The sequence below is a fragment of the Budorcas taxicolor genome, chromosome 5 (genome assembly GCF_023091745.1).
Source record: "Budorcas taxicolor isolate Tak-1 chromosome 5, Takin1.1, whole genome shotgun sequence".
Lineage (NCBI taxonomy): Eukaryota > Metazoa > Chordata > Mammalia > Artiodactyla > Bovidae > Budorcas > Budorcas taxicolor.
The window spans coordinates 27292405-27319276 of NC_068914.1; the positions used below are offsets into that span (position 1 = coordinate 27292405).

The 26872-nt window shown below is 37.2% G+C and overlaps 1 protein-coding gene across 1 annotated transcript in view; it reads left to right on the forward strand.

The window, feature by feature from the left end:
- RTKN2 (rhotekin 2) overlaps positions 1-26872 on the forward strand; it is a 127506-nt gene that overhangs the window by 39004 nt on the left and 61630 nt on the right. The window contains exons 3-6 of the mRNA XM_052641142.1: positions 1209-1267; positions 21021-21074; positions 22317-22434; positions 24892-25086. Coding sequence (XP_052497102.1) covers positions 1209-1267; positions 21021-21074; positions 22317-22434; positions 24892-25086 — 426 coding nt within the window. The remainder of the gene's footprint in view (positions 1-1208; positions 1268-21020; positions 21075-22316; positions 22435-24891; positions 25087-26872) is intronic.

Sequence of the window (26872 nt, forward strand, 5' to 3'; positions counted from 1 at the left end):
ACAGAATACTCCTGGATACATTGCTCTAGAAATGGAATGCTAATCTCTAAATGTAGGTTATTTATTAGGAAACAGGATATTGGAGAACTGTTTAGAGATGGGATTGATTTGGTGTAATGGAAATAGAATCCCTTGGACTGCAAGGAGATCCAACCAGTCCATTCTAAAGGAGATCAGTCCTGGGTGTTCTTTGGAAGGAATGATGCTAAAGCTGAAACTCCAGTACTTTGGCCACCTCATGCGAAGAGTTGACTCATTGGAAAAGATTCTGATGCTGGGAGGGATTGGGGGCAGGAGGAGAAGGGGACGACAGAGGGTGAGATGGCTAGATGGCATCACCTACTCGATGGACGTGAGTCTGAGTGAACTCTGGGAGATGGTGATGGACAGGAAGGCCTGGTGTGCTGAGATTCATGGGGTCACAAAGAGTCGGACACGACTGAGCTACTGAACTGAATGGAAATAACTATTTTGAAAAAAAAATTGTGATAATAGTATAGTCTACATTCAAACCTGGAAGTGTCTTATATCCCAAGAATTTCCTTTGAGACATTTTCTATTGTCATGGTAATGTTTTCCTCTCCACATTTATTCTCTCTAGAGGGCCACTCCCTTCCTTTGCCACCTTAGTTAATTTATTGTTTTGATATATGCTTAGTGTTTAAAGCTTCAGGGAAATAAATTACAATATTACTTGCACATGAATATGTAGCAGAGAGTAATTTTTTAAATGTTTGTTGGAGATTTTATAGGGATAATATACTCTTTGGTGGCAAGCTCATGGTTAGAAAGTTTATTTATTAACTTTTTCAGATGACTATAATCTGGTAAGCTAGAAATGTAATTTATGAAATGCTTACCCAAGATATACTTCCTAGGACTTGTGTAAATATGGCATATCTTGTTTATAAATGTAAGAGGTCACAAAAGACTTTCATTGTAGAGTAAGCTAATATGCAATCATCAGGGAAAGTACAGGTTATATAAAAAAATCAAAGAGAGAATGGCCCTATTTCTTTTAAAGGCAGCTAGCTGTTGACTAAACATCACAAAATTTGAGTCAAATAGTTTATATTAACTGGAAGTCATTGTTATTCCAGGATATGTGTTTATTTTTAGTATTTAGGCATTTAAGAAAGATTGTTAAAACAATTGCTAATTAGAGAAGATCTTTGTTTTTTCATTAGGTTTTTATTTTCTTTTGACAGTGAGGAGAATTTTGAAAGTAAAGAACGGACAGCTTGTAGAGGAAAGATTGCCATTTCAGGTATGCTGTAATGGATTATTTTTATATTGCTGAGTAAATTCTATAAAGTAACTTCCTAGAGTTAGTGGTTTTTTAAAATTCCTTATATCCATTTTCATTTTATTTTGCATACCTCTACCGGAACATTTGTTCTAAAATACTGTTTTCATCATTATGCTCTACATTTGTACAGAATATTACAGTCTGAGAAAACAGATTCATGTATATTATATACATTAATGCAGTTTTCTCTTCAGTGCAACACTGTGAAATAAGCAGGGTAGTTCTGTTTTTCTACAGACTCAGAGGTTAAATGACTTCCTGTAAGTGGTTGAGCTGGGCTACAAACTCAAGTCTTTTGGCTCTCCATTCCTTTTCTGCTCGGAAGTTTCGATGCCGCTTTCTTTTAATGTTTGTCTACTCTGAAATTTCCATGAGGGTTGGAACCGTGTTTGCTTTGTTTGTCACTGTATACCCAGAAACTAATACAGTGCTCAGACGTAGTTATTATTCAGCGAATGTTGATGGGATGGATGACTGCACTCTGTTGCCCATAGGATAGAGAGTAGACTCTCCCCCACCAGAGTTTTATATTTTGATCCAACCATTTTTCCTTGAACTGTATATAGTCCATGGGGTTGCAAAGAGTTGGACACGACTAAGTGACTTTCACGCTCACAACTATTTTTCTAGTCATATCGTGCACTATTCCTATACATAAGCTGTCTGTATTAGCCATATACTTTTCTCTGTGTTCTGTCAATACACCCTATGCTCCTGACCCCCAGTTAACTCTTGAAATAACTATAGTATCTTCAGGATCTATTCGCCCATCTAAAAGCCTTCCCTGTTATCATTCCCCTAGAAACGATGTTTTCCTTCTCTGGATTCTTAATGCAGTTAGGAAACCCTGTACCACTAGATGGCACTTACGCTGTGTTGTCTCAGTTTCTCCAAAGTGTTTAAGGAAGCTAAAGACAATGGCTTTGGAGATACCACAGCTTGGAGTGAATAAGTACATGACTGACTCATGTGTATGCTAGTTAGATAATGTATCTTTTATAATTATTATCTCACTGATACATTTTAGAAACAACAGACCTCCAGCAGTCCTTAAATAATAACTAGGCTGTTTCATTGGCTGAAAGCCTTATTCTCTTAGCTCCAGGAAGCCTGCTGCTGCATTGCAGGCCATGTCACCCAAGGAACTGTTTTTAGAAACGTCTTCATGATAAATAAAAATTCTACTACAGGACGGGTAGAGCTGAATTTTACATATGACATAATTGTCCTAAACCAGAGGAATTATTCTTAGCAGAAATTCTTCAGAAAATAACTATATATAAAAATCTGTTGTTTGCTGTATAGTTATTTCTGTTTTCCTCTTTGAAATTATGATACGAGTGGAATAAAACATGTTTTATATGTTATTTATGCTTCTGATGCCAGACATAGCACTTTTACATATTATACAGTTGTTAACTATGTTCAATAAATTTTAAAGTGAAAAAACAAAATATTGTAGATTTTTAAAGAGGATTCTAAAAATACTTAAATATAACCCTTAAATAATTAAATATAATTCCTTGCTTATGCTATAGTGCCACTCAGTGTGTTAAATTGTTGTTGAAGACTGAATGCCGTGATAGTTAGCCTCTATTGTCATTTCATAATAGGTTATTGACTGCTGCAGTTCATGAAATTAGCATTAACTGTCCAATTAGAAGAGTGTTTAAATAAAAGCATTTAAGAAAGAAAACTGTTTTCTTGACCACGAATACTTGAGTGTAGAAATTAATCTTATTTCATGTGTTCTTTTATTATAAATGATAATTTTAAATTAAGGAGCCAAAATTCTCAGAAAATGGGATACATTTTCTTCAACAAAATTTCTTCTCATCTTTGCTTAGGCTTAATCATATCATGTCTGTGTGTTTGCAAAAGATAAAAACAATGTTAAAAATGAATTCACCTTTATAAATCCACTTTGTTTTGATATGGGAATGAAAATATGACTTGTTTTGATCAAAATGAATATTTGCAACAAAATTTCATAGTGTTTCATTGTTTTCCCGAAGATACTTGGGTTTTCTGTTTCCAGCTTCACCACGCACTGGCCAGATCTTTCAGTTCAGTTCAGTTCAGTCGCTCAGTCGTGTCTGACTCTTTGCGACCCCATGAATTGCAGCACGCCAGGCCTCCCTGTCCATCACCAGCTCCTGGAGTTCACTCAAACTCACGTTCATCGAGTCGGTGATGCCATCCAGCCGTCTCATCCTCTGTCGTCCCCTTCTCCTCCTGCTCCCAATCCCTCCCAGCATCAGAGTCTTTTCCAGTGAGTTAACTCTTCGCATGAAGTGGCCAAAGTACTGGAGTTTCAGCTTTAGCATCATTCTTTCCAAAGAAATTCCAGGGCTGATCTCCTTTAGAATGGACTGGTTGGATCTCCTTGCAGTCCAAGGGACTCTCAAGAGTCTTCTCCAACACCACAGTTCAAAAGCATCAATTGTTCAGCGCTAAGTTTTCTTCACAGTCCAACTCTCACATCCATACATGACCACTGGAAAAACCATAGCCTTGACTAGACGGACCTTTGTTTGCAAAGTAATGTCTGCTTTTCAACATGCTATCTAGGTTGGTCATAACTTTCCTTCCAAGGAGTAAGCGTCTTTTAATTTCATGGCTGCAGTCACCATCTGCAGTGATTTTGGAGCCCAAAAAAATAAAGTCTGACACTGTTTCCACTGTTTGCCCATCTATTTCCCCTGAAGTGGTGGGACTGGATGCCATGATCTTCGTTTTCTGAATGTTGAGCTTTAAGCCAACTTCTTCACTCTCCTCTTTCACTTTCAGCAAGAGGCTTTTTAGTTCCTCTTCACTTTCTGCCGTGAGGGTGGTGTCATCTGCATATCTGAGGTTACTGATATTTCTCCCGGCAATCTTGATTCCAGCTTGTGCTTCTTCCAGCCCAGCGTTTCTCATGATGTACTCTGCATAGAAGTTAAATAAGCAGGGTGACAATATACAGCCTTGACGTACTCCTTTTCCTATTTGGAACCAGTCTGTTGTTCCATGTCCAGTTCTAACTGTTGCTTCCTGACCTGCATACAGATTTCTCAAGAGGCAGGTCAGGTGGTCTGGTATTCTCATCTCTTTCAGAATTTTCCACAGTTTGTTGTGATCCACACAGTCAAAGGCTTTGGCATAGTCAATAAAGCAGAAATAGATGTTTTTCTGGAACTCTCTTGCTTTTTTCCATGATCCAGTGGATGTTGGCAATTTGATTTCTGGTTCCTCTGCCTTTTCTAAAACCAGCTTGAACATCTGGAAGTTCACAGTTCACATATTGCTGAAGCCTGGCTTGGAGAATTTTGAGCGTTATGTTACTAACATGTGAGATGAGTGTAATTGTGTGGTAGTTTGAGCATTCTTTGGCATTGCCTTTCTTTGGGATTGGAATGAAAACTGACCTTTTCCAGTCCTGTGGCCACTGCTGAGTTTTCCAAATTTGCTGGCATGTTCGGTGCAGCACTTTCACAGCATCATCTTTCAGGATTTGAAACAGCTCAACCGGAATTCCGTCACCTCCACTAGCTTTGTTCGTAGTGATGCTTTCTGAGGTCCACTTGACTTCACATTCCAGGATGTCTGGCTCTAGATGAGTGATCACATCATCATGATTATCTTGGTTGTGAAGATCTTTTTTGTACAGTTCTTCTGTGTATTCTTGCCACCTCTTCTTAATATCTTCTGCTTCTGGTAGATCTATACCATTTCTGTCTTTTATCGAGCCCATCTTTGCAAGAAATGTTCTCTTGGTATCTCTAATTTTCTTGAAGAAATCTCTAGTCTTTCCCATTCTGTTGTTTTCCTCTATTTCTTTGCATTGATCACTGAAGAAGGCTTTGTCTCTCCTTGCTATTCTTTGGAACTCTGCATTCAGATGCTTATATCTTTCCTTTTCTCCTTTGCTTTTCGCTGCTCTTCTTTTCACAGCTATTTGTAAGGCCTCCTCAGATAGCCATTTTGCTTTTTTGCATTTCTTTTCCATGGGGATGGTCTTGATTCCTGTCTCCTGTACAATGTCACGAACCTCCATCCATAGTTCATTAGGAACTCTATCTATCAGATCTAGTCCCTTAAATCTATTTCTCACCTCCACTGTATAATCATAAGGAATTTGATTCAGGTCATACCTGAATGGCATAGTGGTTTTCCCTACTTTCTTCATTTTAAGTCTGAATTTGGCAATAAGGAGTTCATGATCTGAGCCACAGTCAGCTCCCTGTCTTGTTTTTGCTGACTGTATAGAGCTTCTCCATCTTTTTTTTGCTGCAAAGAATATAATCAATCTGATTTTGGTGTTGACCGTCTGGTGATGTCCACGTGTAGAGTCTTCTCTTGTATGGTTGGAAGAGGGTGTTTGCTATGACCAGTGTGTTCTCTTGCAAAACTCTATTAGCTTTTGCCTTGCTTCATTCCATACTCCAAGGCCAAGTTTGCCTGTTACTCCAGGTGTTTCTTGACTTCCTACTTTTGCATTCCAGTCCCCTAGAATGAAAAGGACATCTTTTTTGGGTGTTAGTTCTAAAAGGTCTTGTAGGCCAGATCTTTAGGAAAGTTAAAAGAATAATTGAGGTTTATCCTGATTATTTCTGCTAAATGTAAAAAAAATTGCACGTTAAATAGGCAGACTACTAATTCAAATACTAAAACCAAATCAGTTCACAAAAGTAACTTGGATTTCACTTTTGAAAATGACAGAACTTCTAGGACCTAATAACATCAATTTAGCTATCCTAAATAGTTTCAACAATAAAATGCCGATTAAGACATTAAAAAAGAAGGTAAGAGTACAGTAAACTAAAACTGAGTCAATCATTTGCAAGAACGTGGAAGGAATTCTACTCTTTGACACTGAATTTAAAAATAATTACTAACTGATACATTTTTTTTGCCATCTGAATAGTACATGACCACCTGGGAAATAGATAAGAAATGTCCACCGTCTCTTCTTGAGGATCTGACATAGCTAGGCATGGGAAAGGGCAAACTGACCAATAGGCTGTGGTTGTATGGCAAAAGAAGCAAGGGTCCAATGTCCCTTCCAACCTGGTGTAAATAGTTAATACCACCCTGGAAGAAAAAGAACAACTATGAAAAAGAGCAGTTGTGAAATGCAGTGAGTCATCAACTATGGTCAAGAAAGTAGCAAGCCCTTTGACAGGACATCAGTGAAGTCATAGACAACAATAAAGGCAATCCTGTTAAAATCAAGAACAAAATAGCATTGTGTATTATATCAATGTTACAACAGAGTTTTAGAAATTCTAGCTAAAATACTAAGAATGAAACCTGAAACTACTGAAAAGATACAGATAAATTAAGTACTATTTGAAGATAATAGATTGCAGACCTAGAAAATAAAGGTAATTTACTGAGACATTTACAAAAAGTGGTAGTTGCTCTCAGAGTCAGCAATAACTAGTTACAAAATATGATGGCAAAAGTTATCTCCTTTACAATAAGATCAGCAAAAAAACAAATAATAAATATCCCAAGAGTAAACTTAATAAAGATGTAAGAGTAATTGTATTATACTACTCTATGTAAATAGCATATTTGTAAAGTTAACAGTTCCCAAGTGTGTGCTCAGTCACTCAGTTGTGTCTGACTCATTGCAACTCTTGACTGCAACCTGCCAGGCTCCTCTGTCCATGGGATTCTCCAGGCAAGAATGCTGGAGTGGGGTGCCATTTACTCCTCCAGAGGTCTTTCTAACTCAGTGATCGAACCTGCGTCCCCTGCATTGGCAGGCAATTCTCTATGACTGAGCCACCTGGGAAAGCCCATTTTGGATAATAGAATTCTGATAAAACATTTTGGAGGGGGGATTCTGACACAGTATTTCTAAGATGTACTTAAATTAGCAAGTGAGAATAACGTTTTCGGAAGGGTATATTTCTCATGGTGAATCACTGTAGATGGTGACTGCAGCCATGAAATTAAAAGACATTTGTTCCTTGGAAGAAAAGCTTTGACAAACCTAGACAGTGTATTAAAAAGCAGAGACATTACTTTGCCAACAAAGGTCTGTCTTGTCAAAGCTATGGTTTTTCTAGAAGTCATGTATGGATGTGAGAGTTGGACTATAAAGAAAGCTGAGTGCCTAAGAATTGATGCTTTTAAATGGTGGCTCTGGAGAAGACTCTTGAGAGTCCCTTGGACTGCAAGGAGATCAAACCAGTTAATCCTAAAGGAAATCAGTCCTGAATATTGATTGGAAGGACTGACGCTGAAGCTGAAACTTCAATTCTTTGGCCACCTGATGCAAAGAGCTAACTCATTGGAAAAGACCGTTATGCTGGGAAAAGTTGAAGGCAGGAGGAGAATGGGACAACAGAGGATGAGATGGTTAGATGGCATCACCAACTCGATGGATGTGAGTTTGAGTGAACTCTGGGAGTTGGTGATGGACAGGGAGGCCTGGCATTGCTGTGGTTCATGGGGTCGCAAAGAGCCAGACACGACTGAGCAACTGAACTGAACTGATGATGGTCAGCCACGTAGAAGATACATATTCTTTGAAGTTTAAAGTACCTCTCCTAAGGACTGGGCTAATGATTGATTCCTTATTTTAGTTCTACTGGAATAAAATGATAACAGGAGTATTTTCCTGTACAATATAAAAGGTCATGTAACATGGAATTTAGTAACTATTGAGACCAATCCAACAGTTAATAATACAAAATTCTAGCCAGCATGTGGTTTTGTGTAAGTATAAGATTATCATATAGAAAGGAAAGGAACTGTAAAGAAACAGACTGTGTTAGAGATCTAGTCAAGTGCCCTCCTTTTACAGATTAGAGACTGAGGCTCAGTCTTGTACCTGACTTGTCCACGCCGCTTCTTAGTGCAGAGCCAGCACTGATGCCTGAGCCTGACTCCTGTGCTGGGCTCTTATTTACCATGACCGTGTCCTCTCACTTTATAACTTAATCATATTATTTATTCACTGCATTTTTCCTTTAAATTTGGAAAATTAACAAGTAATGAAATGTCTTCTGCCCAACAACTCTCTAGTTTTTCTCAAAAATGAGCATAATGAGAACAGGATGTAGTTCATAACATTAGAGCACTTGCTTAGCTTCATTAAGGTTAAGAACTTTACACAGGAAAAGGTTTACTTTACGTATAATTCAATTTGGCAAACAGAAACCTTGCATAAAAGTTACAAACTTTAAAACTTCTTTAGTCCATATCATAGTAACTTATGTTGTGAAATGGTTTTCTATAATCTTGACATTTTCTTCAGATAGACAGTTTTCCAGTTTTAGCTGCCTTATAAGAGCTTCCAAAGACTTCGGTCTCCCTAGAGTTTGTTGTTCCTGTAACTCAAGGAGTGTTAGCTCTGTGTGTGTGTGTGTGTGTGTGTGTGTGTGTGTGTGTGTGTGTACATGGAAGAACTGTATAAAACAGATCTTAATGAACTGGATTATGATGGTAGTCGCCCAAAGCCAGACATTCTGGAGTGTGATGTCAAATGGGCCTTAAGAAGTGCTGCTGTTAATAAAGCTAGTGAATGTGATGAAATTGTAGCAGAACTATTCAAATCCCAAAGGAGGATGCCATCAAGGTTTTGCATTCATTATGTCAGCAAATCTGTCAGACCCACAGTGGCCACAGGACTGGAAAAGGTCAGTCCTCATCCGAATTCCTAAGAAGGATAGTACCAGAGAATGTGCTGACCATTGGACAGTTGCACTCACCTCCCATGCCAGTAAGGTGATGCTTAAAATCTTGCATGCTAGGTTTCAGCATTATGTGAACCAAGACCTTCCAGATGTCCAAGCTGGGTTTCGAAAAGGAAGAAATTAAAGTGCCAACATTTGCTGAATTATAGAGAAAGCAAGGGGATTTCAGAAAAACATCTATGTGTTGCATCAGCTACACTAAAGCCTTTGACTGTGTGGATCATGACAAACGGTGGAAAGCTCTTAGAGAGATGGGAATACCAGACTATCTTACCTGTCTCCTGAGAAGCCTGTATGCAGATCAAGAGGCAACAGTTAGAACCCTGTATGGGACAGCTGGTTAGTTCAGGATTGAGGAAGGAGTACTGCAGGGCTATCTGCTGTCACCCTGTTTGTTTAATCTATACACTGAGCACATCATGAAAAATGCTGGGCTGGACAAGTTATAAGCTGGAATCAAGATAAGTGGGAGAAACAGCGACCTCAGATATGCAGATGATAACCGCTCTAATGGCAGAAAGCAAAGAGGAGCTAGAGTGTCCCTTCATAATGAGGGTGAAGAATAGCGAAAGAGCCAGCTTTCACTGGCTAACACTAAGCGTAAGCCTCAGTATTAAAAGAACTAAGATCATGGCATCTGTTCCCATTATTGCACAGCAAATAGAAGGGGAAAATGTGGAAGTAGTGACTGATTTCCTCTTTCTGGGCTCCAAAATCACTGCAGACGGTGCCTGCAGCCATGAAATCAGAAGATGGTTGCTTCTTGGCAGGAAAGCTATGGCAAACCTAGACAGTGTGTTGAAAAGGAAAGACATTACTCAGCTGACAAAGGTCTGTATAGTCAAGGCTGTGGTCTTCCCAGTGGTCACATACAGTTGTGAGAGCTGGACCTTCAAGAATGCAGAATGCCAGAAGTTGATGCCTTTGTACTGTGGTGCTGGAGAAGACTCCTGAAAATTCCTTGGACAGCAAGGATATAAAACCAGCCAATCTTAAAGGAGATCATCCCTGAATATTCACTGGAAGGACTGATGCTGAAGCTGAAGCGCCAATATTTTGGTCATCGGATGCCCACAGATGACTCATTGGAAAAGTCCCTGATGCTGGGAAGGATCAAGGGCAAAGGAGAAGAGGGCATCAGAAGATGAAATGGCTGGACAGTATCACTGATACAATGAACACGAACATGGGCAAACTCTGGGAGATCGTGAGGGACAGGGAGGCCTGGTGTGCTACAGTCCATGGGGTCACAAAGCATCTGACACGACTGGCTGGCTGAACAACCAAGGTTTCCCTGGTGGCTCAGATGGTAAGAATCAGCCTGCAATGCAGGAAAACTGGTTTCAATCCCTGTATATATTCTTTTTCATATTCTGTTCCATATAAAGTATGAATATAGTTCCCTAGTATAGTCCTCTATAGTAGGACATTGTTTATCTGTTTCATATATATATATATATATATATATATATATATACACACATATATATATATGTATGTATGTATATCAGTTCAGTTCACTTCAGTCACTCAGTCGTGTCCGACTCTGTGACGGCATGAATCGCAGCATGCCAGGCCTCCCTGTCCATCACCAACTCCCGGAGTTCACTCAGACTCACGTACATCGAGTCAGTGATGCCACCCAGCCATCTCATCCTCTGTTGTCCCCTTCTCCTACTGCCCCCAATAACTCCCAGCATAAGGGTATTTTCCAATGAGTCAACGCTTTGCATGAGGTGGCCAAAGTACTGGAGTTTCAGCTTTAGCATCATTCCTTCCAAAGAAATCCCAGGGATGATCTCCTTTAGAGTGGACTGGTTGGATCTCCTTGCAGTCCAAGGGACTCTCAAGAGTCTTCTCCAACACCACAGTTCAGAAGCATCAATTCTTCGGCCCTCAGCCTTCTTCACAGTCCAGCTCTCACATCCATACATAACCACTGGAAAAACCATAGCCTTGACTAGATGGACCTTTGTTGGCAAATTACTGTCTCTGCTTTTCAGCATGCTATCTAGGTTGGTCATAACTTTTCTTCCAAGGAGTAACCATCTTTTAATGTCATGGCTGCAGTCACCATCTGCAGTGATTTTGGAGCCCAAAAAAATAAAGTCTGACACTGTTTCCACTGTTTCCCCATTTATTTCCCATGAAGTGATGGTACCAAAGAGAAGCAAGAAGAGATAAGAAAGCCTTCCTCAGCAACAGAATGGGAAAGACTAGAGATCTCTTCAAGAAAATTAGAGATACCAAGGGAACATTTCATGCAAAGATGGACTCGATAAAGGACAGAAATGGTATGGATCTAACAGAAGCAGAAGATATTAAGAAGAGGGGGCAAGAATACACAGAAGAACTGTACAAAAAAAGATCTTCACGACCCAGATAATCATGATGATGTGACCACTCACCTAGAGCCAGACATCCTGGAATGTGATGTCAAGTGGGCCTTAGAAAGCATCACTATGAACAAAGCTAGTGGAGGTGATGGAATTCCAGTTGAGCTATTTTAAATCCTGAAAGATGATGCTGTGAAAGTGCTGCACCGAACATGCCAGCAAATTTGGAAAACTCAGCAGTGGCCACAGGACTGGAAAAGGTCAGTTTTCATTCCAATTCCAAAGAAAGGCAATGCCAAAGAAAGCTCAAACTACCACACAATTGCACTCATCTCACATGCTAGCAAAGTAATGCTCAAAATTCTCCAAGCCAGGCTTCAGCAATATGTGAACCGTGAACTTCCAGATGTTCAAGCTGGTTTTAGAAAAGGCAGAGGAACCAGATATCAAATTGCCAACATCCGCTGGATCATGGAAAAAGCAAGAGAGTTCCAGAAAAACATCTATTTCTGCTTTATTGACTATGCCAAAGCCTTTGACTGTGTGGATCACAATAAACTGTGGGAAATTCTGAAAGAGATGTGAATACCAGGCCATCTGACCTGCCTCTTGAGAAATCTGTATGCAGGTCAGGGAGCAACAGTTAGAACTGGACATGGAACAACAGACTGGTCCAAATAGGAAAAGAAGTACGTCAATGCTATATATTGTCACCCTGCTTATTTAACTTCTATGCAGAGTACATCATGAGAAACGTTGGGCTGGAAGAAGCACAAGCTGGAATGAAGATTGCCGGGAGAAATATCAATAACCTCAGATATGCAGATAACACCACCCTTCTGGCAGAAAGTGAAGAGGAACTAAAAAGCCTCTTGCTGAAAGTGAAAGAGGAGAGTGAAGAAGTTGGCTTAAAGCTCAACATTCAGAAAGCTCAGCATGGCATCTGGTCCCATCACTTCATGGGAAATAGATGGGGAAACAGTGGAAACAGTGTCAGACTTTATTTTTGGGGGCTCCAAAATCACTGCAGATGGTGACTGCAGCCATGAACTTAAGAGACACTTACTCCTTGGAAGAAAAGTTATGACCAACCTAGATAGCATATTGAAAAGCAGAAACATTACTTTGCCAACAAAGGTCCATCTAGTCAAGGCTATGGGTTTTCCAGTGGTCATGTATGGATGTGAGAGTTGGACTGTCAAGAAAGCTGAGTGCCAAAGAATTGATGTGTTTGAACTGTGGTATTGGAGAAGATTCTTGAGAGTCCCTTGGACTGCAAGGAGATCCAACCAGTCCATTCTGAAGTAGATCAGCCCAGGGATTTCTTTGGAAGGAATGATGCTAAAGCTGAAACTCCAGTACTTTGGCCACCTCATGAGAAGAGTTGACTCATTGGAAAAGACTCTGATGCTGGGAGGGATTGGGGGCAGGAGGAGAAGGGGACGACAGCGGATGAGATGGTTGGATGGCATCACTGACTCGATGGACATGAGTCTGAGTGAACTCCGGCAGTTGGTGATGGACGGAGGCCTGGCGTGCTGCGATTCATGAGGTCACGTAGAGTCAGACACGACTGAGCAACTGAACTGAACTGAAGTGAACTGATGGGACCAGGTGCCATGATCTTCGTTTTCGGAATGTTGAGCTTTAAGCCAACTTTTTCACTCTCCTCTTTCACTTTCAGCAAGAGGCTTTTTAGTTCCTCTTCACTTTCTGCCATAAAGGTGGTATCATCTGCATATCTGAGGTTATTGATATTTCTCCCAGCAGTCTTCATTCCAGCTTGTGCTTCTTCCAGCCCAACGTTTCTCATGATGTACTCTGCATAGAAGTTAAATAAGCAGGGTGACAATATACAGCCCTGACGTACTCCTTTTCTTCTTTGGAACCAGTCTGTTGTTCCTTATCCAGTTCTAACTGCTGCTTCCTGACCTGCATAGAGGTTTCTCAAGAGGCAGGTCAGGTGGCCTGGTATTCACATCTCTTTCAGAATTTTCCACAGTTTATTGTGATCCACACAGTCAAAGGCTTTGGTGTAGTCAATAAAGCAGAAATAGATGTTTTTCTGGAACTCTCTTGCCTTTTCCATGATCCAGCGGATGTTGGCAATTTGATCTCTGGTTCCTCTGCCTTTTCTAAAACCAGCTTGAACATCTGGAAGTTCACAGTTCACGTATTGCCGGAGCCTGGCTTGGAGAATTTTGAACATTACTTTACTAGCGTGTGAGATGAGTGCAATTGTGCAGCAGTTTGAGCATTCTTTGGCATTGCTTTTCTTTGGGATTAGAATGTAAAGTGACCTTTTCGAGTCCTGTGGCCACGGCTGAGTTTTCCAAATTTGCTGGCATGTTCGGTGCAGCACTTTCACAGCATCATCTTTCAGGATTTAAAATAGCTCAACTGGAATTCCATCACTTCCACTAGCTTTGTTCTTAGTGATGCTTTCTAAGGCCCACTTGCCCTTCCCTGGTGGCTCAGAAGGTAAAGCGACTGTCTACAATGCAGGACACCTGTGTTCGATCCCTGGGTCGGGAAGATTCCCTGGAGAAGGCAATGGCAACCCACTCCAGTACTCTTGCCTGGAAAATCCCATGGACAGAGGAGCTTGGTGCAGACTACTGTCCATGGCATTGCATAGAGTCAGGCATGACTATATATATATATGCCTGACTATATATATGCATGCCTATATATATATATATATATATATAATTTGTATCATAATGGGATCTGCTGATCCCAAACTCTTAATTTATCCCTTTCCCATTCCATTTCCCCTTTGGTAACTGCAAGTTTATTTTCTATGTCTGTGAATCTGTTTCTGTTTTGTAAATAAGTTGATTTGTGTCATTTTAGATCCCATGTATAAGTAATACCATATATTTGTGTTTCCCTTTTTCACTTACCTCACTTATGATAATGTCTGGATACATTCATGTTTCTGCAAATGGCAATATTTTATTTCTTTTTATGGCTGAGTAGTATTTCATTATGTATGTGTGTATATACATGTAAACATATCTATATATATCGGAGAAGGCAGTGGCACCCCACTCTAGTACTCTTGCCTGGAAAATCCCATGAACAGTGGAGCCTCGTAGGCTGCAGTCCATGGGGTCACTAGGAGTGGGACAGTACTGAGCGACTTCCCTTTCACTTTTCACTTTCATGCATTGGAGAAGGACATGGCAACTTGCTCCAGTGTTCTTGCCTGGATAATCCCAGGGACAGAGGAGCCTGGTCGCAGGCCGTCTATGGGGTCGCACAGAGTCGGACACGACTGAAGCGACTTAGCAGCAGCATATATATATATATATACACACACACATATATATACAGATATATATATACACACACATATACAGACAAACACCACATCTTTTTTATCCATTTATCTGTTGGTGAATGTTTAAGTTGCTTCTGTGTCTTGACTATTGTAAATAGTGCTGCTATGAACATTGTTGTGTGTGTATTTTTTTATTTTTTTGAATTATAGTTTAGTCTGAATGTATGCCCAGGAGTGGAATTGCTGGATCACATAGCAACTGTATTTTTAGTTTTTTGTGGAACCTCCCAATACTGTTTTCCATAGTGGCTGCACCAGTTTATATTCCCACCAGCAGTGTAGGAGGGTTCCCTTTACTCCACACTACCTCTGGCAGTTATTATTTGTAGATTTTTTTTTTAATGATGGCCATCCTGTCCAGTGTGAGACAGTACTTCACTGGTCAGATAATTTTTAAGTTCTGACATACATTTCTCTAATAAAAAGTGATGTTGAGCTTCTTTTGATGCACGTGTTGGTCATCTGTATGTCTTCTTTGGAGAAATGTCTATTTAGATTTTCTACCATTTTCTGATTGAGTTGTTTAGCTTTTTTGTTACTGAGTTGTATGAGCTGTTTGTGTATTTTGGAAATTAAACTCTTGTTGGCCATATCATTTACAAATACTTTCTCCCGGTCTGTAGGCTGCCTTTTCTTTTTACTAGTCCCTTTGCTGTGCAAAAGCTTAAAGTCTGATTAGGTCCCATTTGGTTTTTTTTTGCTTTTATTTCTATTGCCTTGGGAGACTGAGCTAAGATAACATTGGTACTATATATGTCGGAGAATGTTTTGCTTATGTTCTTTTCTAGGAGTTTTATGGTGTCCTGTTTTAAGTCTTTCAGCCACTTCTGGTTTATTTTTATATATGATGTGAAGGGAGTGTTCTAATTTCATTGATTTACATGTGGCTGTCCATTTTGCCACCCTCAGTTGTTAAACAGACTTTTCTCCATTGCATATTCTTACGTCCTTTTTAGAAATTAATTGGCCATGGGTGTGTGGGTTTATTTTTGGATTCTTTCTGTATGTCTGTTTTTGTCCCAATGCCATACTGTTTTTGACTGTGACTTTGAGGTATCATCTGAATCTGGAAGGTTTATGCCTCCGGCTTTGTTCCTTTTCCTCAGGATTGCTTTGGCAATTCTGGGTCTTTTATGGTCCTATATAAATTTTAGGGTTTTTCTAGTTTTGTGTAAAATGACGGGTAATTTGACAGGGCTTGCATTAAATATGTAGATTCCTTTGGATAGTATGGCCATTTTAACACTATAAATTATAATTCAAGAGCATGGTACACCTTTTCACTTCTTTAAGTCATCTTTAATTTCCTTTATCAGTATTTTTACAATTCTCAGCATATAAATCACCTGCTTGATCAGGTTTATTTCTAAATATTTTTATTTTTTTTATGTGATTTTAAAAGCACCTTTTAAAACTTTCCCTTTCTGATATTTCATTGTTAATTGTAGAGAAATGCAACGGATCTGTATGTTAATTTTGTATCCTGCTATCTTGCTGAATTTGTTAGTTAGTTCTAATGCTTTTGGGTGGAGTCTTTTAAGGTTCTCTGTAGTATGCTGTCTTCTGCATATAATGACAATTTTACCTCTTTCCTTCCAATTTGGTTATCTTGTATTTCTTTTCGTTGTTGTTGTCTGATTGCTCTGGCTAGGATTTCCAATGCTCTGTTGAATAGAAGTGGTGATGGAATTTCCTGACTTTCACTGCCATGGACTTGGGTTTAATCCCTGGTTGGGGAACTAAGATCCCACAAGCCATGAGGTGCAGCCACAAAAAAAAAAAAAAAAACTAAGTGGTGAAAGTGGGTTGCATTGTCTTGTTCTAGAATTTTGTGGGAAGGCTTTCAACTTTTCATTGTTGAATATTATGTTGGCTGTGATTTGTGGTAAATAGGTTTTATTATGCTGAGATATGTTCCCGCTACTGTGGTTAAGAGTTTTTTTTTAATCATAAATGGATGTTGAATTTTATCAGGTGTTTTTTCCGCATCCCTTGAGATAGATGATCATGTGTTTTTGTCCTTTGGTTGATGTGGTGGATCACATTGATTGATTTACATATGTTGAACCATCGCTGTGACCCTGGGATAAATCCAACTTGATTGTGGTATATGATCTTTTTTATCTGTTGTTCGATTTGGTTTGCTACTATTTTGTTTGAGAGATTTTGGATCTGTGTTTATCAAGGATGTGCTCTGTGCTTAGTCACCCAGTTGTGTCTGACTCTTTTTCCATGGGATTCTCTAAGCAAGAATACTGGAGTGGGCAGCCATTCCCTTCTCCAAAGGATCTTCTCAACCCAAGGGTTGAACCTGGGTCTCCATATTGTAGGCAGACTCTTTACCATCAGAGCCATTTTGTTGAGACTTTTTGAATCTGTATTTATCAAAGTTCAGTTCAGTTTAGTCGCTCAGTCACGTCCGACTCTTTGTGACCCCATGAATCGCAGCACACCAGGCCTCCCTGTCCATCACCAACTCCTGGAGTTCACCCAAACTCACATCCATCGAGTCAGTGATGCCATCCAGCCATCTCATCCTGTCGTCCCCTTTTCCTCTGGCCCCCAATCCCTCCCAGCATCAGAGTCTTTTCCAATGAGTCAACTCTTCTCATGAGGTGGCCAAAGTACTGGAGTTTCAGCTTTAGCATCATTCCTTCCAAAGAAAACCTAGGGTTGATCTCCTTCAGAATGGACTGGTTGGATCTCCTTGCAGTCCAAGGGACTCTAAAAGTCTTCTCCAACACCACAGTTCAAAAGCATCAATTCTTTGGCACTCAGCCTTCTTCACAGTCCAACTCTCACATCCATATATGACCACTGGGAAAATCATAGCCTTGACTAGACGGACCTTAGTCAGCAAAGTAATGTCTCTGCTTTTGAATATACTATCTAGGTTGGTCATAACTTTTCTTCCAAGGAGTAAGCGTCTGTTAATTTCATGGCTGCACTCACCATCTGCAGTGATTTTGGAGCCCCCAAAAATAATGTCTGACACTGTTTCCACTGTTTCCCCATCTATTTGCCATGAAGTGATGGGACCGGATGCCATGATCTTCGTTTTCTGAATGTTGAGCTTTAAGCCAACTTCTTCACTCTCCTCTTTCACTTTCAGCAAGAGGCTTTTTAGTTCCTCTTCACTTTCTGCCATAAGGGTGGTGTCATCTGCATATCTGAGGTTACTGATATTTCTCCTGGCAATCTTGATTCCAGCTTGTGTTTCTTCCAGTCCAGCATTTCTCATGATGTACTCTGCATAGAAGTTAAATAAGCAGGGTGACAATATACAGCCTTGACGTACTCCTTTTCCTATTTGGAACCAGTCTGTTGTTCCATGTCCAGTTCTAACTGTTGCTTCCTGACCTGCATACAGATTTCTCAAGAGGCAGGTCAGGTGGTCTGGTATTCTCATCTCTTTCAGAATTTTCTACAGTTTATTGTGATCCACACAGTCAAAGGCTTTGGTGTAGTCAATAAAGCAGAAACAGATGTTTTTCTGGAACTCTCTTGCTTTTTCCATGATCCAGCGGATGTTGGCAATTTGATATCTGGTTCCTCTGCCTTTTCTAAAACCAGCTTGAACATCAGGAAGTTCACAGTTCACGTATTGCTGAAGCCTGGCTTGGAGAATTTTGAGCATTACTTTACTAGCATGTTATTGGCTTGTAATTTTCTCTTTTGATAGTGTCTTTGTCTGATTTTGATATAAAGGTGATGGTGGCTTCATAGAATGACTTTGGAAGTGTTCTCTCCTCTTCTGTCTTTTGGTAGAGTTTGGGAAGGATCAGTGTAAGTTCTTCTTATGTTTGGTAGAATTCCCCAGTGAAACCATCCAGTCCTGGATTGTTTTGTGGAGAGTTTTTATTTTTTATTTTTTATGGATTCTGTTTCACTTCTGGGAAAGATTGAAGGCAAAATGAGAAGAGGGTGGCAGAAGATGAGATGATTAGATAGCATCACCGACTCAGTGGACACGAATTTGAGCAAACTCCAGGAGATAGTGATAACAGAGGAGCCTGGCGAGTTACAGTCCACGGGATTGCAAAGAGCAGGACACAATTTAACAACTGACGGCAACAGCAACACATGTCACTCCCGGTGATTGATCTCTTCAAATTATGCTTCTTCATGATCCATTTTGGTGGACTCTATGTTTTTGGAAGTTGTCTGTTTCTTTCAGGTTGTCCAGTTTGTTGGCATATAATTGTGCATAGTGTTCTTTTACAGGTTTCTGTATTTCTGCAGTATCTGTTATTTCTCCTCTTTCAGTTCTTGTTTTTTATTTGGGTCCTCTTTCTTAGTGAGCCTGACCAGAGGTTTGTTGATTTTGTTCACCCTTTCAAAAACACAGCTCTTGGTTTTATTGATTTTTTTCCCTACAGTTTTAAAATATCTATTTTATGTATTTCCTCTTTGGTATTTACTGTTCTCTTCCTCCTGCTGACATTAGGCTTTGTTTGTTCTCCTTTTCTAATACTCTCAGTTGGTGGATGAGGTTGTTCATTTGAGATCTTTGCTTTTTGAGGAAGGTCTGTATTGTTGCATCCTACAGGTTTTGTATGGTTGTGTTTTCACGGTTAAACTTGATGGATATTTTGAGGATATTTCTATTCAAAAAATCCAGAATATACATTCTTTTCAAGTGCACATGCAGCATTCTCTATGATAGACCCACATACTTGGATACAAAAGAAGCCTCAACAAATTTAAGAGGATGGAAATTTTTTCAAGCATCCTTTCTATGCACAATGGCATGAAACTGGAAGTAAACCACACAAAGAAACAAGAAAAAGCAATTAGATGGAGACTAAACAACATGATACTAAAAGACTAATGGGTTGATGATGAAATCAAAGAGGAAATAAAATAGTTTGAGATAAATGACAGTGAAAACACAATCATAAATTGGTAGTTATATTTTCAAAATTATTGTTGGATGAGGTGTATGTAAAGTGTTTGGTTTGACACAAGAAGAACTCAATAGAATAATGTTTTATTTTTCTCACTTTTTGATAAAAATGAGTGCTAAAGCAGCAGTGGTAAGAGCACTCACACATGTCTGCCTGGTTAGGAAGCATAAGAATACAGTAAGATAAAGCTTTTCTAGAAAGGAAATTGAAAATAGGAGCTAAGAACCCTAGAAAGAATTCCAGACAAAATTGTAGACAAAAGATCATGGAATCTAAAAGTGAAGCACAGCATAAAGATAGCCAAATAGCTTATGTTCACAAAGAATTATAATTATTTGAAAGTGGCATAATTAATAGGTAAGAAAAAATAGGCACATAAACTTCCAAAGTGTAGTAGGGAAATGTTTTAAACAGAAATTTTCCACAAAATTTGAAAATTGGTACTCTGAGTACAAAATTAAAACAAACTTCACTTTACAATTGAGATTTCTAATGTGCTGTGTTATGCTATAATTGCTCATCTTAATCTATTTGGTAAAATCTTAATTCTCAAACTTTGAAAATATGCAGATAGCATAAGAATGTCAAAGGAAAGTTGTTACTCCATAATGTTAACCAGTATTAAAAGTAAAAGGAAGAATGGAGGAAACTAGGAAGAACAAATGTTGACTGTTTGAAAGCTCTAGATTAATTTCTGGAATAAATTTATTATTTATTAAACTTAGAATTTGAAGAATATGTGAATGAGAGAAATATGTTTAGATCACTTTTAGACTATAGGCCCTTTCTTGGCCTGAAAGAAGTAATACATTCCTCTTTTTAGTTTTATTTCTTAAGGAAAATGCTGCAGTTTGTAGCATGAATATACAAAGATCTGCAAATTCTTTTGTAGACAAGTTAAATCTTCCTAATGGAAAGATCTTGGATTTGTTTGTCAAGAGTTGGGTCTCTTCCAGAAACCAGTAATCTTATATAAGTCACTTAATTTTTTTCATCTTTAAAGTTTACATAGTGGATAAAAGTTCGTTCTAAAGTCATTTCTACCTCTACTGTTCTATGATTTTGAAATTTATTTAGCTACATTTGCTGCTACTGCTTACCCAAAATATAAATTCAACACTAGGTTACCCAAATTTTGCCTATTTCAAAAGCATAAATCACAAAAATTTTATAACAGAAGCTTATTATAGGTGCTACTTAATAAATTAATTTCTTGAGTAATACTTGGTGAGGTTTAAAAAGTATAAGATTTTATATTCCTAGTCTAAGCTATGTTTAAGAGAAAATATTACTATGTTAGTATATTTAATAATAAATAAATGCTGGCTTTAGTGGTCAGAATCCATTATGGAATACAGAGGTTTACTTTACGCTAAGAGATGAAATTTACCAAAATTATTCCTTGTAATTTCTTTTTCCCCTCCATTATAGATATTCGTATACCACTAATGTGGAAAGACTCTGATCACTTCAGCAATAAAGAACGTATGTATGATTTTGATTGTAATTGATGTATTTTCTTTAGTATGTAGTAAATTTGAGATAATTGGGAGAAAAAGCTGCTTCCACACTGAAATAAATGTCATTTGACAGAATAAGCACAATCTTATTGATAGGAACCTTTGCAAGGATGCCAACAGGTAATAGACAAGGAAATTGGGAAACAAAAGGAGATGTTTGAGTGAAGTAGTAAAGGCCACATTTTTTGACCAGAAATATTGGAGATTTTTTTTGCCTTGTCCTCTTCCTTCAGATTATTTAATGGGATATAAGAGAAAAAGATTTTTAGCTTGATCTAATTTTTCTTCCCCTTCAGCGTTTTGAAGCTTTATATAGTCTTAACAAATCCATGCATGGCTTGGGTCATGGAAATTAACCTCAAATGATTTGTAGCTGTTAGAGGCAATGCAGAAAAGTTATGACAATCCTTTATCTTTCGTGTCTATTATGATAGCTTTGTTCCTCATACTTTAAGCCTGAATCATATTGAACATAATTAGTTTTATATGAAAAATACAAAACAGGTTAGTATATTTGTTATTCATTTAAGAAATATAATTTAGTTTATAAAGGAATACATGGGGGAATTAAGTGTATCTTTCTGATTACTATAGAGAATTAAGTTTATCTGAAGAGCTCCCTTTTCTCAGTAATGAGGATTTAGTCTTTTAATCACCTAATACTTTAAAAATATATATATTAAATTAGAAAGTCCAGCAGCTATGGTTTTTGTGTTCACATCTCTACTTTTTATTGATTTTGTAGTTTCCCCCTTCTCTGTTTGGTGGAAAATGTTTTGTTGTTAATGTGTCTGCTCCTAACCTCTTAAGATAGAAAACTTATTTTTATTAAGTATATTTGGAAGCCAAAATGACAGGGGTAATAGTATATATGTAATGCTAAATTTGCTATTAATTAAAGCTTAAGGAGTTTTCTAGGAATAAAATTGATGAGTTTGGTGGTTACTTTAGACTGCTGAGAAACCTATATTTTTAACTTTATTTTTTGATACTCTATAGTTTAGTTGTATTTTAGTTGGGCAAGCAATTAATATATACTGACAAAAGAGTCTCAATAAAAAGTTAAAGGATTGCAGTGTACAATGTATGAAAATAAGAATCTATTAACAAATATTTATGCTGTTTTTTTCATTTTCAAGTAGATTTTTAACATAATATAGACATGATTCATCACATGAGTCATTGTTTTAATGTTTGTCTTCTCTAGGATCACAGTACTATGCCATTTTTTGTTTATTCAAACTGGGAGCTGAAGTTTTTGATACTGAGATGGTGATTGTGGATAAAACAATCACAGATATATGTTTTGAAAATGTGACCATATTGTAAGTATTTTTTTTTAATCTTATTTGAAGGAAAAGAACCTAAAATTCTACCTTTTTCAGACGAAGGCAAAATTATTGACTTATTTTTGAAGCATTAAAATCTTTAACTGTTCAAATTGATTTTGAACGTTGCATTATTTATAAGCCTTTTCTGGATTTGAAATTTTTCCAATGTAAAATAAAGTGGAAATCATATAATATTAGTAGTAAAACTATGAATACAGTGGCATATCATTATAATGTGATTTTATATAGAGTGAGTTTGAGCATAAAACAGATTCTTACATCTCATATAGGATATTTACTTACAGAAATACTAAAATAGTGTAACAACCTTATTAGATAGTTCTGAAATATGTACTGTAGGAAAAGCACTTTAGTAAAATTTCAAGATGTTCTTTTTCTTATGGTGCACTTCTTTCATGTACTCCAAAACAATAAAAAATTGGGTGATCCTCAGGGCCATTTTTATTGCCCCTGCTCTTTTACAGGCTTATTTTATTGTGGTCATAATATAGAACCAGAAAGAACTCCTCCGGTAGCCATAGAAATCATTTTTAACTAATATAAGTTTTTCCTGGCATTTTTTTCTATTGGCCTAAATCCGTATGTGATTTATATTTCTTATAGGGTTTCAAAGACAGTATCTTCATATTGAAATACTAGTAACTACTTATCAATCAAAATGAAATCAATATATATGTTTTTTCCAATCTTTAGTTATGGAACTATATACAGTTGAGATTGAAAGTACTAGTTTTGCCACTCATGTAGCATTAAAAAAAGAACTACTACAACCATGTTTTGGGGCTTTGGTCCACTGTTCCCTAAGTAATTGTACAACACAGAAAAATAAAGTACTTTTTTGGTGTGTAATTAGTAGTGTAGGCCATCTTATAAGCTCTGTTGAACCAAAGGAATTTACTTAGGATCCCCCAAATATTACCTAATGTTTACATAATGGAGACTAAAAAATTAATTTTTATTATTTAAATACGTTTATTTCCATTATCAACTATTATAGTGCATTTTTTCATGGCAAAAGTGTCCTGTCAATGGACTGTTTTCTTTACAACAATTTGCTATTGTTTATTTTCACCACAAAGAAAAAAACCATAATTTTTTTCACAGACTAGTGCAAGTTCCTTGGGAAGACAACTCATGATTTATAATTTTTTAATATTTCTGTAAATATTTCAAATTGTTCTAAAAATAACTGCTCACAAATGTTCTAAATGTTTTAAAATATGCTTTTTGTTATGATTGTTTTAATAAGTATTCAGTATTTATGAATCCCTGGTTTTTCTCTAAATATTGACATTTGTTAGTCATTACCAGGAATACTGTATGTTTAAAAGTTGCCAAATAATAAACTATAAAAGTATTTCAAATCCAATTATTCCTTGGATTTATTCAAACTATAGATTGGCTATTTAAATCTTAAAAAGTCTAAGCTGTGTATTTAAAATCTCTGAGACTGATGGATCTTCCTTCACAGGCAAAATCTGCTGATGGACCTCTTTTACAATTTTAAGTATATTTTATTTGTAATAATATCACCACAGTCTTTTATTGTAAACATAGTTCATTGTGTCTGAGAAAGAACAAAGCCAGTCTTGACATTGCAGATTTTCTGCATATTGTTTTAATACATACCGAATATATTTTATGCTAGATTAAGAATACAAATATTACCAAGACTTCACTCCACTTCAAGGAGTTCATGCCTTGAAGTCTCTCTCTCTCTCCCTTTTTTAAGATTGGTAATATTTATATTTATGCTGGGTGCTAATGCACAAAGTTTATTTGTTGTAGCATTTTGCATTTTTACAGATACATCTAATGTTTTGTGAAGTGTATCTCTTTTTATTTGTTTGTTTTCTCCAATATAACCAAATAGTGAAATGTTAGAGTTATTAGCTACAAAGGTGGGGTGGGAAGGGGGGGCACATTGTTGAGTGGACTGTAAGCACTTTATGAAAAAGACATGAAAACTAAAGGTTTCAGCAGATGAAACCTTTTGTTTAATTTTCTTTCCTTTTTGTTTTCACATCTTTTCCTTTTGAGGAATGGTCATTTCAGGAAATCACACAGATGTAAATGCCTTAAAATGTAAATGCCTTAAAATAATTATATTAAGGAAATGAAAAGGAACAATAGCATTGGCAACAAAACGACCAGGGCATTTTATTCTTTTTCTTTAAGTAATTTGCCTGAATATATTGTTTACATTGAGTTAAAATTGCCCTACTTTAGAAGCTGGTAGCTCTAGAAGTTGCAGTGACCCTCTCAAGTCATTTAGATACTAAATAAACTCAGGGAGATTCTATCTTATTAATATATATAAACATAAACCTGTTCTAAATGCTGCTTTGAAGAGTTACGAAAACATCAGAGGGTGTTGTAATTTTATTTTCTTCTAAGTTAAATATCTAACATGATTGTCCTTGCTTTTAGTAATGAAGCAGGGCCAGACTTTCAGATAAAGGTGGAAGTATATAGTTGCTGTACAGAAGAATCTTCTATAACTAATACACCAAAAAAATTAGCTAAGAAACTGAAAACATCTATAAGCAAAGCTACAGGGAAGAAAATCAGTTCAGTGCTTCAAGAAGATCATGAAATGTGCTTGTCCTTCAGTTCTGCTATTTAGTAAGTTTTCTAATACAGTATTTATAGAGACATAGTATAATTATGTATTTGTGACATTTTAGAGTATTGTATGTGGTGAATATGTTTACATTTTAAATGGGAAAAGACATCCTGAAGCAGTAACAAAACTTGGTTGTCTGACATTTACCCAGCTGAGGTGGTATGTTTCTTTGAAAGTAGAAAGTTGGGTGACAGTATGTTTTTAGTGATTTGAAATTCCAAGATCTAGCAGAAAGATGAAATTTTTTTTGTTGAAAAGGGACTAGCTATAAATCAAACTGTTTGCTCCATATCAATCTGCTAATTGAATTTCTGAATATATGTCATGCTTTCAGTCTTACAGATTTTTAAAAATATTTTACTATAACAAAATCACGTTACCATTATCACACCTAACAAAATAAAAAATTAGTCCTAAATATGATCTTATAACCATTCTTTGTTGAAATTGCCCCATTTCTGAAGTTCTCTTCTGATTTGTGCAAATCAAGGTCCAAACAAGGTCTGTCACATTGCATTTACGTGAATCTTTTACGTTTCTTTTAATCTTTAACAAGTTTCTGTTTCTTTGCCATCATGTATTGAAGAAGCTAGATCTTGTAGATTTCCCGTATTTTCAGTTTATCTGATTATATCTTTGTGGTCTTTTTAAAACCTCTTTTTCTATCCCCTGTGCTCCTATAGCTTGCAATTAGATCTAGAGGACTGATTAGTTTCAGATTCTCTTTTAGGGCAATAATATTTCATGCTGATTATATGTACTTTCTACTGTATCCCATTTGTAGGTCTGTTTCACTTTCAGCTGTGTTAAAAACTGATCAGTGGGTTCAGGTGTTGTTAGCCTGATACATCCATTGTCAAGTTCCCTATCAATGTTATATCTAATAGTTTTAGCAGCTGTGACTGATCATTATTACATTCAGGATTATAATTTAGTGGCTTTCTAAATTTGTCCTACATTAATTTATTTATTTTTCTATATTCAGTCATTTTTAAAATTTTTATTTTTAATTGAAGGATAATTGCTTTACAATATAATGCATTTATTTTTAAATCTGGAATTCTCTCAAAGAATAACCTTCCTTCATGAACTCTGTATAAATGCAAAAAATTGATGAAGGAAAAGGAGGAAAAAAATATACTTGATTCTTTTATTTATCCGATTTTACTGTCTGAGCCACGAGAGAAGCCTTATTTACCCAATTTTAGAATAATAATTTGATATCCTTGCATGGAGGTGATTAGTGTTTTGTTTTATTTGAACTCCTGAAGTTTTATGTATTTGTGTTTCAATCTAATGCAGTTGTTATTCTTTTCGAAGGCAAATTGCCCCATCTTTGATCAACGGGAACCCTTTAAGCTGACTCAGCATCTTTTTGACACACCCTAATCAGAGGAGCCTGGCAGTCTGCAGTCCATAGGGTCGCAGAGTCGGACATGACTGAAGCAACTTAGCAGGCACACACAATCTCTAATTAGCTTCTTTGCTTTGTGACCAGGGAACATGTTCTGTGTTCATGTTTTATTTTTTAGCTCACACTTACAATCACCACCTCTGTAAGGAGCCCTGGTTTCTTTCAGATACTTTCTTTAAACATGGTGTTTGTTGCTTTACAAGTAGTTTTATCTTTCTTAGGAAAACTGTTGTACAGGCAGCATTCCTAGAATTTCTTTGCATTTGGCTCTTCAGCATGTCAATAATTTTACTATAATTATAAAGCAAAATATTTTAGGTACAGATCCTAGAAATCTCAGTCATCAGAATATAGCTAATTAGCTTTCCACA